The sequence below is a fragment of the Eublepharis macularius genome, chromosome 7, assembly GCF_028583425.1.
Source record: "Eublepharis macularius isolate TG4126 chromosome 7, MPM_Emac_v1.0, whole genome shotgun sequence".
In the NCBI taxonomy this organism is placed as follows: Eukaryota; Metazoa; Chordata; class Lepidosauria; order Squamata; family Eublepharidae; genus Eublepharis; species Eublepharis macularius.
This window is the reverse complement of record NC_072796.1, coordinates 89,109,353-89,126,578: the sequence shown is the minus strand read 5'-3', so window position 1 is coordinate 89,126,578 and position 17,226 is coordinate 89,109,353. Positions and strand designations below refer to the sequence as shown.

At 40.8% G+C, this 17,226-nt stretch overlaps 1 protein-coding gene across 1 annotated transcript; it reads left to right on the top strand.

Annotated features, from left to right (window-relative positions):
• The first annotated feature begins 527 nt into the window (after positions 1-527).
• Positions 528-15,511, top strand: BPNT2 (3'(2'), 5'-bisphosphate nucleotidase 2). Its single transcript, XM_054985178.1, has 5 exons — positions 528-1,077; positions 5,643-5,802; positions 6,946-7,041; positions 9,081-9,242; positions 11,572-15,511. Exons 1-5 carry the CDS (start codon positions 721-723, stop codon positions 11,841-11,843), a joined length of 1,047 nt encoding a protein of 348 aa, XP_054841153.1. The 5' UTR covers positions 528-720; the 3' UTR covers positions 11,844-15,511.
• Positions 15,512-17,226: the final 1,715 nt, after the last annotated feature.

Genomic DNA, 17,226 nt, shown 5'->3' with positions numbered 1-17,226 from the left:
GCCACCAAGTCTGCGCATTAGCGAGGTGCGATAACCTCATAACTCTGCCGGTTTGGTGACCTTACGGTAAACGAGAGATGTTGTAGGGAAAGAGAAGAAACAGTCAACACTTTGCGGAGTATCTTCCTTCTCCAAGCGGGGAGCTATTCCAAGGTCTGACGCTTACCCAGACTGGGCTCCTTCGAAGGGCGACAGCACCAAAGACTGGGGTTTTATAGGACTTGCTCTAGTTACAACTCTCCAAGCACCCTGTCCATTCCCAACAAGGCGCAAAGCTGCCAATGAAACGGCGCCTCCTTCCTTTTTGTCCATCGGACTAGGGGACGTGACATCGGAAAGGGGAGGAGCCCTAAGGCCGTTTCAGCCTCCCTCTCAGCCGCCTTTGAACCGCCTCAGTGGTCTCGCGCACAATCGTTGTCCTGGTAGAAACGGAGCATGCCCAGTACACTCACACACCATTCCAGGAAGCACGGTCAACCTTCAGCGCATGCTTTGTGGAGCTCGGCTCCAGGTCCGCCTTCCTGCCATCTAACCCGGAAGTTAAACGCTTCGTGGGTGCTGCTCTCCGAAGCGAATGAGTGGGAGGGCCTTTGCGTAGAGCGCGGGGCTGGCTGGGGGTCCTGCGGGCGGCGGGCCTGAAAGAGCCGGTCGGTGAAATGGACGGCCGGTGACGAGTCCTCCTCAGCCCGCCGCCACCCGCGGCCTCTCTCCCGCTGGGCCATGGCGCCGATGGGGATCCGCCTGTCCCCGCTGGGGGTGGCCGTGTTCTGCTTGCTGGGGCTCGGCGTGCTCTACCACCTCTACTCGGGCTTCCTCGCCGGCCGCTTCGCCTTCTTCATGCTGGGCGGGCCGGCAATCGAGTCGGGCAGCGTGGATCTGCGGGACCTACTGGCGGCCTCGGTCGTGGCGGCCGTCAAGGGGGGCGAGGAAGTGAAGCTGGTGCGCGAAGGCAACAACCTGAACGAGAAGGCTAAGGGCAAGACCCGCGAGGGGGTCGACGAGATGCTGACCTTCGGCGACCTCCGTTCCAACCGCAAGATGTATTTCTTGCTCAAGACCGCTTTCCCGGGCGTGCAGGTGGGTTTCTCCTGACCTGTGTTGGCGGCCGCCGCTACCGTCTGGTGGTATATTCGGCTTAGACCAGGAACACCCAGATTTGAATACCTCACTTGGCATGATTTGAGTCCAGTGGCACTTGTCTGACGAAGGGATCTCTGACTCTCCAAAGCTCATACCCTGAATATCTTGTTGGTCTCTAAGGTGCTACTGGACTCAAATCCCACTGTTCTATTGCAGACCAACCTGTCTACCCCCCTGAAACTACCTGCTTAGCAAGAAATATTACAGAGGGGAGGCTTTAGGCCGTTTTACTTTTTGTCATTCAGACTTTGCTCACAGGTTTGTTGGTTCATCACCCTGAGCTCCTTGGAAAAATGCAGCATACAAATGGCTTTTGAATAGAGACGTGCAGCACGTTCAAGGAGCGTTCTGGATGTTCCATAAGCCCCTCTTTTTTCCCTCCCTCCCGTTCCAGGTTTGATCAAGGAGTGGCAAAATCGTTCTCTATATGTTCGGAGGGCCTTTGAGCTCTAGCTCTTCCCTTTTTGAGCAGGACACCTGCAGTCACTTGCCTTGTAACAGTCATAGCCCTCTGCTTTTCAAAAGTCTATCAGGTGGTTGCTCTATTATCTTCTCAATAGAGAACTTCTAATATTATGCTAAACTAAAACATTTGGACACTTTGCCGTTTGTAATTCTAGCATGGCTGAAAACCCAGTTGCTTCTTTTAGAATAATTCCAGTACTTCAGTTGCGGCCACTCAGGAAAACTATGTACGGATATTGTGGCAATCCTATTGAAATAAGATTTAAATTTATACTTTGGCTCCAGGAAAGCCTTATTTTGCTCACACAATAAAATTGCACGTATAAATGGGGTAAAAACACTTATAACATATTTCAACACAGCTAAAATAGAGCAGCAGAACAGTTCACAAAAACAGCACCATGTTATTTGTCTATTATTTCAAAGACCAGTTAGCACAGGGGATACTGTCAGCTAAAAGACCGTATACCTGACAGTATCCCCCCATGCCCTCTGTCTAGTATATCATTTCAGTGATGGACAGTTTCCTAAAAACTTGCATGATAATTCCGGAGTGCAAACATTCAAGTATGAGCCATTCCTGTATTATCTCTGTTTTTCCTTAAATACTGTAACACAGTATTTGGGTAGTCCTGAATATTATATCTTATTTTAATATCACAAACTGGAAGATGAGATTTTGACAAAGATGTAGGAAACAAGTTTATTCCCCTGTCCCCAAATGAGGAGGAGGTGAACCTTGACTGAAAGCTTACTCCGTAGTTTGGATTTCCTAATCCCTGTGGGCCTTCTTGAGGTTATTCACTTGTGAGGTAAAGGAACATTTGTGTGTAAACAAAAGCTCTGTTTATTTACTGTACAAAGCCAAGACAGGTTAATAAAGCAGAATCCAGAATCCAGTTCTGATTCACATTAAATTGTTCATATTGTAATACATTTTTGTGTGTATGCAAAAAGATGAAGTAGTGGGAAAGGAAGCAGTCCTGTAATTGCTTTCTCATATTTGTGATAATTGCTCATAAAGCTATAAATCAAAGAATTTTTTTCAACCCCCCCACCCCAATTTGCCATTGAAAATTTTTTAGAAGCCCTCAGACTTCATGCTGTACATTTTGAGTGTGAGAAACCTTGTCTTTAAAAACATTTTACTTATTCTAAAAGGAGAAAAAAAATCATAGAAAAGTTTTTTTCAGCATTCCCCCATATTTCCCAATTTTTCTGTTGGGGAAAATTGGTAGGGGGAAGGTTTGGGGCAGAAGCAGGAATGGAAACAAACTGGTTCTTAATTCTACTCACAACTGTTTCAGAACTGCAGTGTTCAACAAACCTAACTTTTCACAAAGTCAATAGGGGAACGTGGTAGAGCTCTGGGTTGCTGTCTTGCCCAACAGTGCTATTTCAAGCAGTAGTTGAAATTTGGCAGTTACAGGGAAATGCTCTCATGCAGTCTAGAAGGAGTTGGTGTCGGGAGCTGGGCAGGTGAGTGTTAATTCTAGTCAGTGTAGTGTTAGAGTGACAGACTAAGACCTGGAAGACCCAGGCTCGATTCTTTGCTTTGCCATGGAACCTCACTGGGTGACCTTGAGTCAGTCACATATTCTCAGCTGAACTTAGCTCAGAGGGTTGTTGTGAGGGGAAAAAATAGAAGAGAGAAGAATAGACGTTTAGGTCTCTGTCCTGGCTGCTAAAATCTTGTAAAGACCACATAAAGGTGCCCTCAATGTCTATCATAAATCAACCACTAACTCAAGGCACCTTCCCTCAGCCTCTCAAAGAGGTGGTCATGTGCCTGCTACTTAAAAAAGAACTCTTAGACAAAAATGATGTAGCCAGTTATCGCCCAGTCTCTGATCTTCCCTTTCTGGGCAGTGTGATTGAGAGAGTGGTAGCTGACCAACTCCAGGCTTGGCATGGGTGATCTGGCCACCTGGATTCATGCCACAGTAACTCTGAGCCTAGACTAGACTACTGTAATGTACTCTACACAGGTCTCCCCTCAAAATCAACTTGGAGACTCTAGCTGGTGCAGAATGCTGTAGCAAAAGGTGGAAGAACTATTATAGAACCAGGAAACCCTGTAATAACCTAACTAATAACAATTCTGAATAAAGTAATCTAACAATTGTGCAATATTGAATGCAGTTGAATGGTATTGGAGATGTAAATTTACTAAAGAGTTTTGTGGATACCGCAAATACACTTGAGGAAGACCTGGCAGAAATGGGAGTTTTTCCAGCAGGCCACCCGTTATGTTATAGCCGTTAGGAGTGGAAGTTCTACTGCCCATAGACTAAACTTGTAGGGCAGCTGATGTCAGCACAAGATATCCGTTATTGCGCATTGTTTTATTCATGCAGACTTAAAGATTTGTTTTGCTAATGTACTTTTAAGAATCTCACACTTTTCATAAAAAGTGTGATAAAATATAAAATATTTTAATAATATAAAATATATATTATATTACATAATATAAAATATATTATGTAAATATAGTTCATATATATCTTTCAAGTATTTATATAAGGAACACAAAAGCATAGTTAAAATTGTTAGATTGCTTTATTCAAAATTGTTATTAGTTATCATGGGGTTTCTTGTTTCTATAACAGGTGCAGAATGCTGTGGCTCATTTACTCTCAGGAGCTAGACGGAGCATGCATGTCACTACCATTCTGCAGTTACTCCCTTGGCTACCCATCAGTTACCAGGCTCAGTTCAAGATGACTATCAGTTCTTGACTACCACATGCAAAGCCCTTAATGGCCTTGGACCCTCATATCTGTGCAACTACCTGTCCCCCTGTGTTCTGCTTCGGCAGCCTGGCCCACTTGAACAGGGCCTTCTGCAGATACCGACTTGCAATTGGGTAAAATCAGCAGCGGCCGGCACACAGGCTTTCTCTATGGAATGGCCTGCCTGAGGAGGTCAGGAAAGTTCCCATTCTCCTGGCTTTCCACAAACTATACAAAACTGACATATTCAGGAGGGACTTCTACTCAGATTATAGGGCTGTCTTAAGAAATAGCATAGAGGGATACCTTGATAAGGGACAGGGACTAGATTATGCTTTTGGGTACTATCTGCTGATGTAGATATGCTCCTATTGGGTTGTTCCCATGTTTCTATAGATGCCATCTTAATTAGTTAATTTGTTTCAGAAACATTATATCTCGTTTGTGTTTTATGCATGTTCTAACATTTTCTGCTACCATACCTTACTGCATCTGTTCATTGAATGTCCTAACTGTGGATCATATTGTATGTTGCTCAGTGAATGTGTTAGCTGTTGATTATATTGTATTCACTTGCACTGTGCGATCTGCCATGGGTGTCAGTGAGAAAAGCAGTGTTAATAATAATAATAATAATAATAATAATAATAATAATAATAATAATAATAATAATAATAATAAAAAACACCCACAGAACTACTAAAGACGATGCTACTTGGAACAGCGTACATATTATGCTGATATCTGGTCGATACTTAGGTCACTGGTGGAAACTTGTATCAGCTTAGCAAGGCAAATCAATAATGTGACCTCTGCTTATTTGTGGGAAAGGTGGGATATAAATGAAGTGAAAATAAATAAAATAAAAATATTTACCAGGGTCCTTCCAGCTATTATATGCTTTTACTATTAGAGGGCAGACAGGTACAACATGTGGCAGAAATTTGTGTAGTGCTCCTCCTGGCAATACGTCTAGGGTGAGTGGGGTGTGAGTTTGGGCCAGGGCATTCAGCAAGGGAAAAGAAAGCCCTTTATGCCTATGGAAGTGGTTTCTGTCTCTGGAAAACATAGTTGAATTGAGCCCTGGTTGCTGACTCTGGTATGCTGTAAGATAAAGAATATTAATATGACATTTTAATCAACTGCATCCTTTGTTTCACAACACTGCTGAAATTTCATTGTGTCTCAACTCTAAACTGTTTTGCATGTGCTAGGTTGGAAATAGTTCCTGTGGAGAAAGGGAAGTATTGCAACAGTTTTATCAGCTGCTTGTTCATTTAATTAAACATCTCTTTCTTTCATTAGATAAACACAGAAGAACATGTAGATGCAGATGATCAGGAGAAAATTTTTTGGGATCACAGTTTACCTGAGGACATAAAGAGAAAAATTCAGCCTACTCTCGTCCAAGCAGACAGTGTTACTTTATGGATTGATCCTCTGGATGCAACTCAAGAATATACAGGTGGTTTTTTCCTCTTCATTTTGACCTGTTGTTTCTCTGTGTATCTTTTCTCTTTATTGTAAGGGGACAAGCTGTTTCCTGCTTCAAGGCTGATGTAAGTTTTTTAAATGGCTTTTATTACATTGTTACATTGTTTTAATATAAGCTGCCTCAAGCAGGACTCTGAAATGGCAGCATAGAAATAATCTAAGAACTGAGTTTTATTTTGTGTTGTATATATGTAGAATAATTTTATATTATGTATTAGATTTTCTCATATTTCATTAATTGTTCTGTTATTGAAACGTTGAGTTAGTTTCTTTGATTTCTGTAATGAGAGGTTTGTATCTGGTATCAACCATGTTGGAAAAAGTAAGACAATGATAAATGGCAAAGAATAGCCATATTCTTAATCAAATTCATTTATAGCTGATACTGTTCTCAGACAAAAATCTACTTTTTTCTTCAGTCTGTTAACGGAAAGGAAAAACTTCCTGAAGACGCTGTGCAAGTTATTTACGATAAAAATTGGTTATATAAAATAGGGCTGGTTATTTGAATAATGAAGTACTACACACACTTCTGTATATATATTGTAACTTAATTTCACCAGGAATTCAGAGTAAAGAAAATAACATTAAGTTATTCAACAAGAATAATTAATACAAGGACTGAAGATGCTTCTTTGGTTCCTCATTAAGCCGTGCAACTCACTGGATGCCCTTGGGCAAGTCAGTTTTGTTTGTGCTACTTCACAGGCTTGTTAAGATAAAATGGAGGGTGGGATAAAATTTAAAAAACCCCAACATAATCTACTTAATACATTTCATTAGGACCAGCCAAATGACATATACCAGTATGCAAGCTTTTGACTTCTCCAGAACGCTTCTTTAAGCTAGATGTTATAATAAAAAAATACAATGCAGTCTGCTTCTGCATTGTGCTCAGATATTGGATGCAAAGCTGATGCTGGTATAAAGCAGCTTCCAGCTTTTTTATGAGCAAGAGGCCATGAAACTATTACATTTGATAGAAAATACAAATAACCCCAAAGGACCCTTATGTCTCTCTGCCTAGTGATAAAATTTGATAATCTGGGATTGTGTTTTTGTTCTATATTCATGTCTCTGCAATATTAAAGTTTTTTTTCTGTTTTTCTTTCAGAGAATCTTCTGCAGTATGTTACTACAATGGTGTGCGTAGCTGTAAATGGTAAACCAGTTATAGGAGTAATACACAAGCCATTCTTTGCATATACAGGTATGTGACTTTTTTCAGCTCTCAAATCTGTTGGGACTTAGGTGGCATAAGTCCATTCTAAGTCTGCAGGTTTCTCCAAATAACAGTAGATAATAGGAATAAATCTCATGACTAAAAATGTTTTCCTCTTCTTCCTCAATCCCACTGCTTTCTTTAAAAAAAATTAGACTGATGATTTTTTGGAGATTTTGAAAGCTGTTGTGTCATATTGGTTGATTTTAATAAAAGGTATTATATGCAGGGGGTGGGGGGATGGGTATCTGGAACATCAGTGTCTTGCACAGTTGCTGTAGTTCCATTTAATTGGAGAGAACCACAGCAACTTAGAACCTTGTCTGTGCTCTGGTATGAGGTGAAAAAGTTTGCCTTCATACTGCTTTCTGCAGAAGAGCACACCTTTACTGTTCCATAATCATTGCCCCAGCTATTTCACTAAAGTATACCTTGTCAGCGCTAGCCATCGCTGTTGCTGGGTGGGGCGCCAGCTGGGCCAGCCCTGACATCAGAGGGGTGCCAGGGATGCTGCAGGACCCTGCTCTGTGGAAGGAGGGGTGGTATACCTCACCCAGACTCCTTCTCAGTCCACTTGCTGGCCTGCTCAACCTGGCCTGCTCACCCTCTGCAACCTCCGCCATCTCCTCCTCCAAGAACTCTCCTCCAAGCCTCCATTCTCACACTGTTCCCCTCCACCCCATCACTCCTTACTCACACCCACCACCCCAGTGCTCTGCCAAGCCATCCTTTATAGGGCCTTCTCGCCCCGCCCTCCTTGGCCTCCCAGCACTGGCCTGGGCTGTGTTAAGCTGCTGCAGCTGGGGTAACTGGCTTGGCTGCGTAGGTCAGCAACAGCTGTGTCTTGTTGGCTGGCTGCCACGCCTCTCTGGCTGAGCTGATTGCTGAAGGCGGGTCCAGCTGTGGCCCCTTGGCTGGTTGTCCAGCTTTTCCAGTAGAGTGCCTTCAGCAGCTCCACCTGGAGGGGCTTGGCTCTTAGCATCTCCTGAGCCAGGTTACTGTTCTCTAGCTAGGGCATAGGCTTGGGCATGGTCCTGAGCTGTTGGGGCTGCTGCTCCTTCTCTTCAGGTAACTGTTTGGGCAACTGCTTGGTCCCTAATCCCGCTGTCCTTGCCCTCTTCCTCTGCTTTGCCTAGCCCCTGTCCTCTCCCTGGAGGGTGGGACTAGCTGGCCTCCCCTTGCCCCCTCTAGCCTTCTGAGGCTTTGGAACTTCGCCCCTTCCCCCTAACACAGGCAGGTTCTGGCTCTGTTTGCCGGCCAGGGTGGTTGAACTGCTGTCTCCCGGCTGCCCCCCGCCGCTGCCTTCCGGCAAGTCCGGGGGCTGGGCTGCTGACCCCGGACATACCTAACCGGGCATGCCATAGTTCACTGAATCACATTTGGAGGCAGATAAGCCTTAAACTCTCCAGTACGTTTTGTGAATAATATCTTACTGTTTCTGGCCTGGAGTGGCCAGCAGAATGGCTCATGCATGCTGACTGACAATTGTAGGTGAAGGCAGATAACAGTTTTTCCTATGTATGTTTACATGTGTTCCTTTCCCCTTTTTTGTTTCTTTTCTTTCCTCTGAAAACCTATGGGAGTATGAGACAACATTTGCATTGTTGCTTAGAGTATTATGAACTGACTTTGCTGTCTCAGTATCCCAAGTAAGCAATTGTTGGCCGAGCAGCCATTAGAGCCAAAGCAAGATCAGGCTTAACAAAATCTTTTCACTCTTCAATGCAGTGTGGCATTGTCAAAGTTCAATTTACTTATGTTATTTATATTAACTTATTTTTATTTATTAATTATTTTAGTGACATGCACATCTGTAATATGGCCTTGAATGGTGCTTTGGGGGAAAGGAGGAAGGGAAGAGAAGGGCTCTCACGCCAGGAATGCGTTTCCTGAAAATGGACAAAGTTCAGGAAGTAATTGCCTTATAAAGTTGTTTACACTTTAGGTGTGCATAAACTGCAGCCACTGCTAAGCAAATGTAGTCCACAAACACCAGCATGCTAACAAAATATGTACCTGTTTTACAGCCTGGGCAATGGTAGATGGTGGATCAAATGTTAAACCACGTTCTTCCTACAATGAGCAAACTCCAACAATCATTGTATCCCGGTCTCATGCAGGGACTGTCAAGCAAGTTGCTTGGCAAACATTTGGAAATAAATCTGTGATCATTTCAGCGGGTGGAGCAGGTTTGTCATCTTTACTCTTTTACTTTTGTTTCTTGTAAGCATATCTAAAATTGAAGTGAAAATAGCAAAGAACAAAACTGGTTACATCTAGCAAATATCAAGAGTTATTGGAGCTTTTGATTGTGAGATGGGAACAGGCTTGATAAAATACACTCATTTCTGAGGAGAGGAAATGATGTCTATAGAAGTCTTGAAGCTTTGCAAAAGATAGTAAAAGCAGTACTAATGTAGTGGAGGGAGATTTTAGGTAGACTGTAGTACAGTACCACCTTAGAACAGTTACACCATTTGAAGATCATTGAAGTTGATGGACTTAGAAGGGAGCAACTCTGCTTGAATTGCATAGTTGGAGATCTAACAGCTTTACAAGTGAAACCTCAAGTAGCATCCCAAGTATTGCATGATGAAGTAATTCATGCATAATAACCAGTTTCAGCAGCAATATAGGGTATGTCAAGATTTAAAATGGTAAGTAGAAAAAGATGGTTTAAGTGATAAATAAGCAAATATCCTTTAATTGTAAATAGACTTTGAACAAACTACAGAACCACCTTGAGTAAACTTTAAATAACAGATGATAAAGGAACCAAAGGATCATGCAAAACAATAATTTGCCTTAGAAATCTTCCCATGTATATGCCAGTCTTCAGATACAGAATTTTTAAAGCAGCCTACAAAAAATTAAAAAACCAAAAGGTCAACAATACGTATTTTAAAAAAATTCTAAAAAGAAACTTGCTAAATTAAAGTTTTGTCCTTTCAAAGCAAATGTTTACTATTACTATATTTTTGATGTGTTTTAAGGCTTTTATACTAATTACGGATATCAGGCTTTTCTGATGTTGCTTTGGGTAGGTAAAAACAAATTGATTTGGGTGAGTCCCAACTGCTGTTGTGTTTAATTGTGAGGTCCCTCCTGCAGTGGGGTAGCCTCCTGGCTCTCTGCCATGGTGGTCCGATAATCTCTCGGGTCCTGGAGGTGACTGTTCCCTCATGTGGCTGTCTCCAGGCTACCACTGCGATTGTGGCCTCACCCTCAAATGTGGACAAGGGAGAGAGCCTGGGTTGCTTCACCTTTTAAGACTGTTCCCCACTCCCCAGGAGGCTGCTCTTATATGGTCGAGACAGTCCTCTCCTCTGCCCAGCTGAGGTTTAGAGCTCTCTTATATCCGTCCCCCATTAGGAAATGTCTCCGCTCATGTCCCCAGCCCAAAGGTGAGGTGCAATACCTAGGCAAAGGGCTGCCAGGCAGCCCCGCCCCAGCTTTGCGTCTGCTGCTCTCAAATAGCTGCTTCTAGGCTCCTCCTCATTTGGCTGCTGGCTCTGCTCCTGCCTGTCAGAGAGTAGGCCAGGCTGAGGGCCCTGGCCTCTTCCTGGCCAAGGGGCTGGGGAAGTCCCACTTCTGAGATGCGAGCCATCATGATGCTGGCTGAGAACGCCAAGGCTGAGCATTCTCCTCGTGGCAGTGTCCAGGGGGTGTATGGAGACAAGCTGCTTGCCACAGCCTCATCCTGCCAGTTGTCACCACCTTTGCCATTTTGTTCTGCCTGCCTCTGGAGTGGGAAGTGTCCCAGAAATTTAGGTGTGGCATTGGCTGTGGCAATGTCCAGGTGCAGGCATGGTCCTTCCACCTTTGATCTCTTCTGAGCCATGCCACAGCACTAGCTCTGGACACAAGTGTGCATTCCCCTTTCTTACCAATCCACATTACAGCCACACCACCTCCTCCACTCTTACCTGTAAATAGAGAACTTGTGTTCTGCCAAAGAGTGCTAAACAAGAAGTTATTCTAGCAAACTTTATCTTGTGCTTGCTTATGTAGTTAAGAAATATCCCTAGGGGAATTTGGCATTGCACTCTTTAATTATGTCTGTTCAGTGATTTCTACTTTGGAAAAGAGTCCAGTAGCACCTTTAAGACTAACAGAATAAGCTTTCGAGAATCACAGTTCTCTTCGTCAGATGCATCTGACGAAGAGAACTGTGATGCTCAAAAGCTTATGCTACAGTAAAGTTGGTTAGTCTTAAAGGTGCTACTGGACTCTTTTCTATTTTGCTACTACAGACTAACACGGCTAACCTCTCTGCATCTACTTTGGAAATAACGACCACAGTTGTGTCTTCATAGTTGCACAAGCAAAGTAATGCTGCAAAAGAGCTCATTTCCATTAACTTTTGCAATTGTGTAACGAAATCCAAAGTTGAAGTGGTCTTTAGCAACTTTCTTTATGCAGGCAAGCATATGCTGTTGTGGACAGTGACTGAAGTAGGCAAAAATGTATGTGTGGTAACACAATACACAATAAGCTTTTCGTGCTTTTCTTCTGCAGGCTATAAAGTCCTGTCTCTCCTAGATGTGCCTGAGGTGAACCAGCAAAAAGCTGATGCGTATATTCATGTAACTTACATCAAAAAATGGGACATATGTGCTGGCAATGCAATGCTGAAAGCATTAGGAGGTCGAATGACTACCTTGGCCGGGGAAGAAATCAGTTACACTGGTTCAGAGGACGTTGAAGATGGACTCATAGCAAGTATCAATATAAACCACCAGAGACTGGTGGAAAAACTTCCCGTTCTAGACAAGACTTCACAGAATTAAATTCTGGAGAGTAAACAAATCATGCTTCTGGAGCCTCAAAATGGTTAGTTATCAGGGGGAAATGTAAAATTTATCTTTAAAAGATGATACACTCACGGAAAGGTGCTTTGTGAGAACTAAAAAGACTATGATTTGGCAGTGTTTAAGATTATTGGACCACAAGATTTCCTCATGCCTCAGTGTCCACCTATAATTTCTGAGACTGTCATCATGACCTTGGAAATCAATGCTTGTAATAAACTAAGCACATTACAAATTTACTCGGGTGATCCCTCATGTTTTGTCAGAGTATTCTTTGTACAGAAACATGGTTTCAGTCACTTGAAATCCTTGGACAGTGCATAATACTCAGATATTTTGTTTCTTCGGATACAAATTGCAAGAAGGCTGAAGCAACTTCATGTGACAACTGTTCATTTTGGGTCCAGTTTTAAATGATAAAGGGAATGTTTGGTTCAGTTTTAAAATTTACCTAAAATTCAGTCCAGCTTAATGTGGATGAGAACTGTTAACATTAGTATGATTTTATTACAGCATTTTCTGTGTATTATTTTAAAGGAAAATGTGTCCCCCTGAATACTTTCAATTCTTGAATGTTGCTATTCTGTTCAGTATAATATGTTAAGTTTTTCAGTGTTGAGCTTACAAAATTATCATCTGTCTTTAGTGATTATTCACTTACTAAGCTTGATTTTTGTTGTCAGCATAAAATGAAGGTTAAACATTACATGAAATTAAGAAATCTGAAGTGTCTTGCTGGCTGTTGTTTTGTAGAAATTCTGTTTAAATTATGCATTCCATTAGAGTTCTTGGTTAAAAAGTTCTACTATAACAGTTGTAGAAAGTATCAAGAACTTGTAAAACATGTTTAACCCCATTCTTCTACCTTAAATTAATCTGTGATGACCAATGCACAACTTTTGCTCATTGAGTGTGGTAAATGAAAAGGATAGTTAAAAGTATATGTGAGCAGCAAAAGTACATTTGCAAGCTTTAATTAATTGATTAATCAAAATTTTGCATATTAAATCAGTCCCTCCTTAGTCATTGGGGTTGACAAGCAGAAACTGAACATGGATCACAGGAACATATAGGCCATACATCTCTTAAGCTTAATCTTTTCATCTGGTAAATGCCAAATAACAATAATGTGTTTCAACTCTAGTTGAATGGCAACATAGAAAAACAAGCCAGTTTATGTAAACTGATACATTCTATTTTATATAAATTTACTATTTTTTATTGTGGCTTCTGGGAGAACACTAATTTGGGAAGTTTAACTTTTAAACCCAGGCAACTAGTTGGCTAAAAAATCATTGATTGGTTACACTACTTCAAAAAATCTTCTAAAGTAAACACTAGAAGGTCTTTCAGACTGGCAGATTCTTTGAACTGGAAGCTTCCAAAATGGAATTTTATTGAATTGCTACTTTCTTTTGTTAATTCTATGAATGTGGTGTAAAAATGGCACCTATTTTCCTTTTTTAAGCTATTAATAGAACAGTTTAGTTTTATGGAGCAATACATATTTACAGTGGACTGTTTGAAATTTAAATACTTCACCAGTGAAATAAATTGTTGTTAGTATAGACACTTGCTAATAACTACACTAAAGGTGATGGATTAATGTTCTCAGCTTGGGTCTTGATAGCAAGCAGTTTGTGGATTTTGATTTTACATTTGTGTGTTTAGTTTCCCCTTACATATGCCATTCTTGAAGCCTGCATTGTGAGTAATATTGTGCTTCAGAAACTGAAATCTGGATTAGCAATGTATTGCTATATAATGTGACACTGGGAGAAATCTTTAACTGAATTTTGTTTAGCTGCAACAGAACAGAGAGAGCTGTCCATTGTTGAAGGAGCTAGTGGAGGAATGCTCTGCCACTTGTGGGATGGATGTATAGGACCCCACTTGCTGGTACTCTATTGCCTCCCTTTCAGAATCTACACTTTAATTTCAGTGCAGCTATTCTGTTGCACTTTTAAAATAGAATATACATTGAGTTCAGTTGACCTCTGTGCCCCCACCCTCACATATCTCTGTAATTTCTGCATGCTTCAGAAGCAGCCTTCTCCACCTGCTTGAGTAGTCTGGCTAGTGTGAGGACCTGTAGAAGAGCAGTGGGCCATGGACAGAGCTCCACTTTTAATTTTCAAGGAAAATCTGAAGTGCTATATTACTTTTCATAGTTCAAACACTCATACCTTTATTGCTTCTGGCAAACAGACTTGGCAGATTTTGTATCGGGGTAACCTACAAGACCTGCTTCATGTAGATCACTGAGACAAAAGTAATGCATGTAAATTCCTTGGGAAGAGAAGACTTTCTCAATCAATTTTCACCTCTCAAACTATTGTTTGACCATTAGAAGATTTCTCTATTTCTTTTGAGAGGAACTTGAAAGCAGGCATGACTGCACTTTATCTTCCATGCATATAGTAAGAGTTGTGTGTATTTGCTCCATTTGCTGTGCTAATATACTAGAGGCTGAGCATACGTGGCTTTCAGTTATCAGACCTACCAAATTCATGTTAAATCTCTTCTCTTTCTCCTCTTGCCCCATTCTCTACTTAAACAGAGTCTCAAGTGGTCGAAAATAGCAGAACTGCAGTAGTGATTAATTATGTGACCTTTCCACCAATTTATGTGATAAGTGCTCTGTTTGAATGGTTACAGTTCTAAATGTTCTATCTAATACTGAAAAGTGTGCTCTGTAGAGCTTCCATATGTCTCTCTGAGATTAGTCTAAGCTAACTCATGGTGCTTTGGTATATATGATGGTATTCTAATCTTGTTATATGCCTTGCCCAGATCTATAAAAGAAGCAAACTCTTCATATTATTTTCTAGGACATAATTGGAAAGGCTACTAAATTGTGCTAGTGTGCTTGAATAAAGTTCATGGTCTATGTTTTCAGACATGAAGCTGGATCCAGACGTCCACTGCATATGCCCATTCATTCAAAGAACAGGTGAAAGGCTATTTCTGCCAGTTCTTTCCCATTGCAGTCCCGTGTATTGCGTCCCACATCATTCCTGAGTGTCTTGAACCTTAGCATCTTAGTTGAGGGCTGTTCATAAGAAGGGGAAGGTAGCAAAGGTCCATTCTATTCATTGCTTTTTAGATTTATCCTGCTACATTGAAGGAGGAAAGCAGGTTCACAAGTGAATTGCATGTCCTCATTCTTGCTCATTGCTGATGAGAAGTGTGCACTGACAAAGTGCATCTTAATTACTGAAATGAAACTTTTTCATTCTAATGTGAGCCAGTGTGACACCAGTTTTCCCCAGTTCAGCATAACAGGCCTGAAATACTATCTATTAAAACTTTACTAGTCATTTGTGCCACAGTTAGCAAAAAGGGAATGAGTATTAATGTATAATTCAATTTTTTCACTACTACTAAGCATTTTCCCGTAGTGGTCAGAGAGAATAAATTGACTCTGTTTTAACTGGTATTAGGGTACATTTTGAAATAAGAGACTACTATCATCAAATTCTAATTTTCATGAATGCTGAACAAACTGAATAAATAGAAATAAAATAAATACCTTTTATTAAATGTGGGAAACTTTATTTTTAATTTTTATTATGTAAAAAGCATTGACAGGTGTACATAAAATTTGTTGTAATCTCTAATGGTTAAATTAAAATATCTGATGTGGACCTGGTATGTGTCTTTTGTGTGGGTCACCCTCAATGATTAGTAATCTTAGCCCCAATAGGAGCACATAAAATGTAATAGTATTGAATCACTTAGATATTTTGCCGTGTAATTATAATCTCTTCTGAAATATTTACAAAGCTTGAACAAGAAAAAATCAATTTGTTACTGTTTCCTTATTTGATAATTATAGTTGTCATCTGTTTTCTGAAAACACTAGTCAAATATGCACTCATATGTTGATATCTTGTTTGTACAATGTAATACAGCAACTAATTACCATATTTACCGAAAAGGAAGATAACACCTCCCCAATTGTACACAAAGTATTTTATTACTGTACATATCTGTAATTTCTTGATGATAATTCTGGGGGAAAATAGTCTTCCTTTAGGTAAATAAAGTACCACAGTTCAGTGTTTTAGGACATTGGAGTTTGCAAACCACCTGCTTTCTTATCCATATCATCCTCTGGGTGCTTGCGTTAAGAACTATCATATTGGAAATGAAATGCTGTACTTCCTTAAAGCTGAAACAGCACTTGAATGTATCATACTGTAATCACTAAGGTTATGAGGAGGTGGGTGAGTAGGCATTGATTGTTTTTAATCAGAAACAGTTTTACTCCTACATGTAAGAATGATGATGTATTTTTAAAGAGGGGGAAAATAGAGAATTCCTGCATATCTAGGCCTAGTTCTTACTACGATAAATCTAGGTTGTGCCACTTCAAAATGTGGGCTGATATGATTACCAGTACAATCGTAAACAGTGCTAAACACATTGACTTCAGTAGACATAGAAAGGTGGAACTGTTTATGACTGTGCTGTTATTTTCTCCTATCTATTTCTTAACCTGGCACACCTATGTGAATCCAAAAAACCAGAGGCTGGAGTTAGGTAAAGATAGGGAGGTATGTCTGTACAGATATAACATCTCCCTGTTGGGTGGGTGGGTTTGTTTGTTTGTTTTAGGGGGGATTCATCCTTTTGGGAAAAGGAGCAATTGTTTGAGCAGTCTGGCAAAGGAAGAACAGGAGCTGCTGTCCTTTGAGCCAGCCAGGTGGATGTGTGGGTGAGAAGTAGTTGCCGCTGCCATTGTAACCGCCTCTGTGAACCTCTGCATGAGACAGACAGGTCGCAACAGACAGACTGGCAGGGAAATAGGAGTTAATGCTCTCCCATTATCACCCACTTTGGTAAGCAGAATCAATCTACCTAAGAAAGCCTGATCATTTAATGTGAGGGAAACATTGGCTCCAACCTAATGTAAGCTTTTGAAATAAGTTACATTTATTTTTTAAAATCTTACCCAGGCAGGGTACAACAAATCAAAAATGTCTTAAATCATGCTGGATAATCTGCATTGAGTCTCAATGAAAAAGGCAGACTATAAATAATGGGGGGAAATTAAGCTGGAGATAGCAAAAAGTCATTAACATATTTAACCACCAGAGGGCTTCATCTTTTCAGTAATAAGCAAGAATGATTTGAATGCTAGAAATAGAAATACAAAAGATGGTTAAATGTGTGTACATCTCTACAAGATTACAACTTTAAATAAATTGTCAGGCCTATCAAAAGTATATGAAATAATTTACCATAGCATCAAAAGGACAAGTATACTACACACTTATGAGAGGAAGATTACTAATGCAGTTAAAAGTGCACAAAAAAGTAATTAGTTTTTATTAGCCACATCACATTCTGTTCTGTT

Coding starts and splice junctions, on each gene's coding strand:
- BPNT2 (XM_054985178.1), top strand. CDS start 721: ATGGCGCCGATGGGGATCCGCCTGTCCCCGCTGGGGGTGGCCGTGTTC. Junction 7,042..9,080: donor GCCATTCTTTGCATATACAG/GTATGTGACTTT, acceptor CCTGTTTTACAG/CCTGGGCAATGGTAGATGGT. Junction 9,243..11,571: donor CATTTCAGCGGGTGGAGCAG/GTTTGTCATCTT, acceptor TTTCTTCTGCAG/GCTATAAAGTCCTGTCTCTC.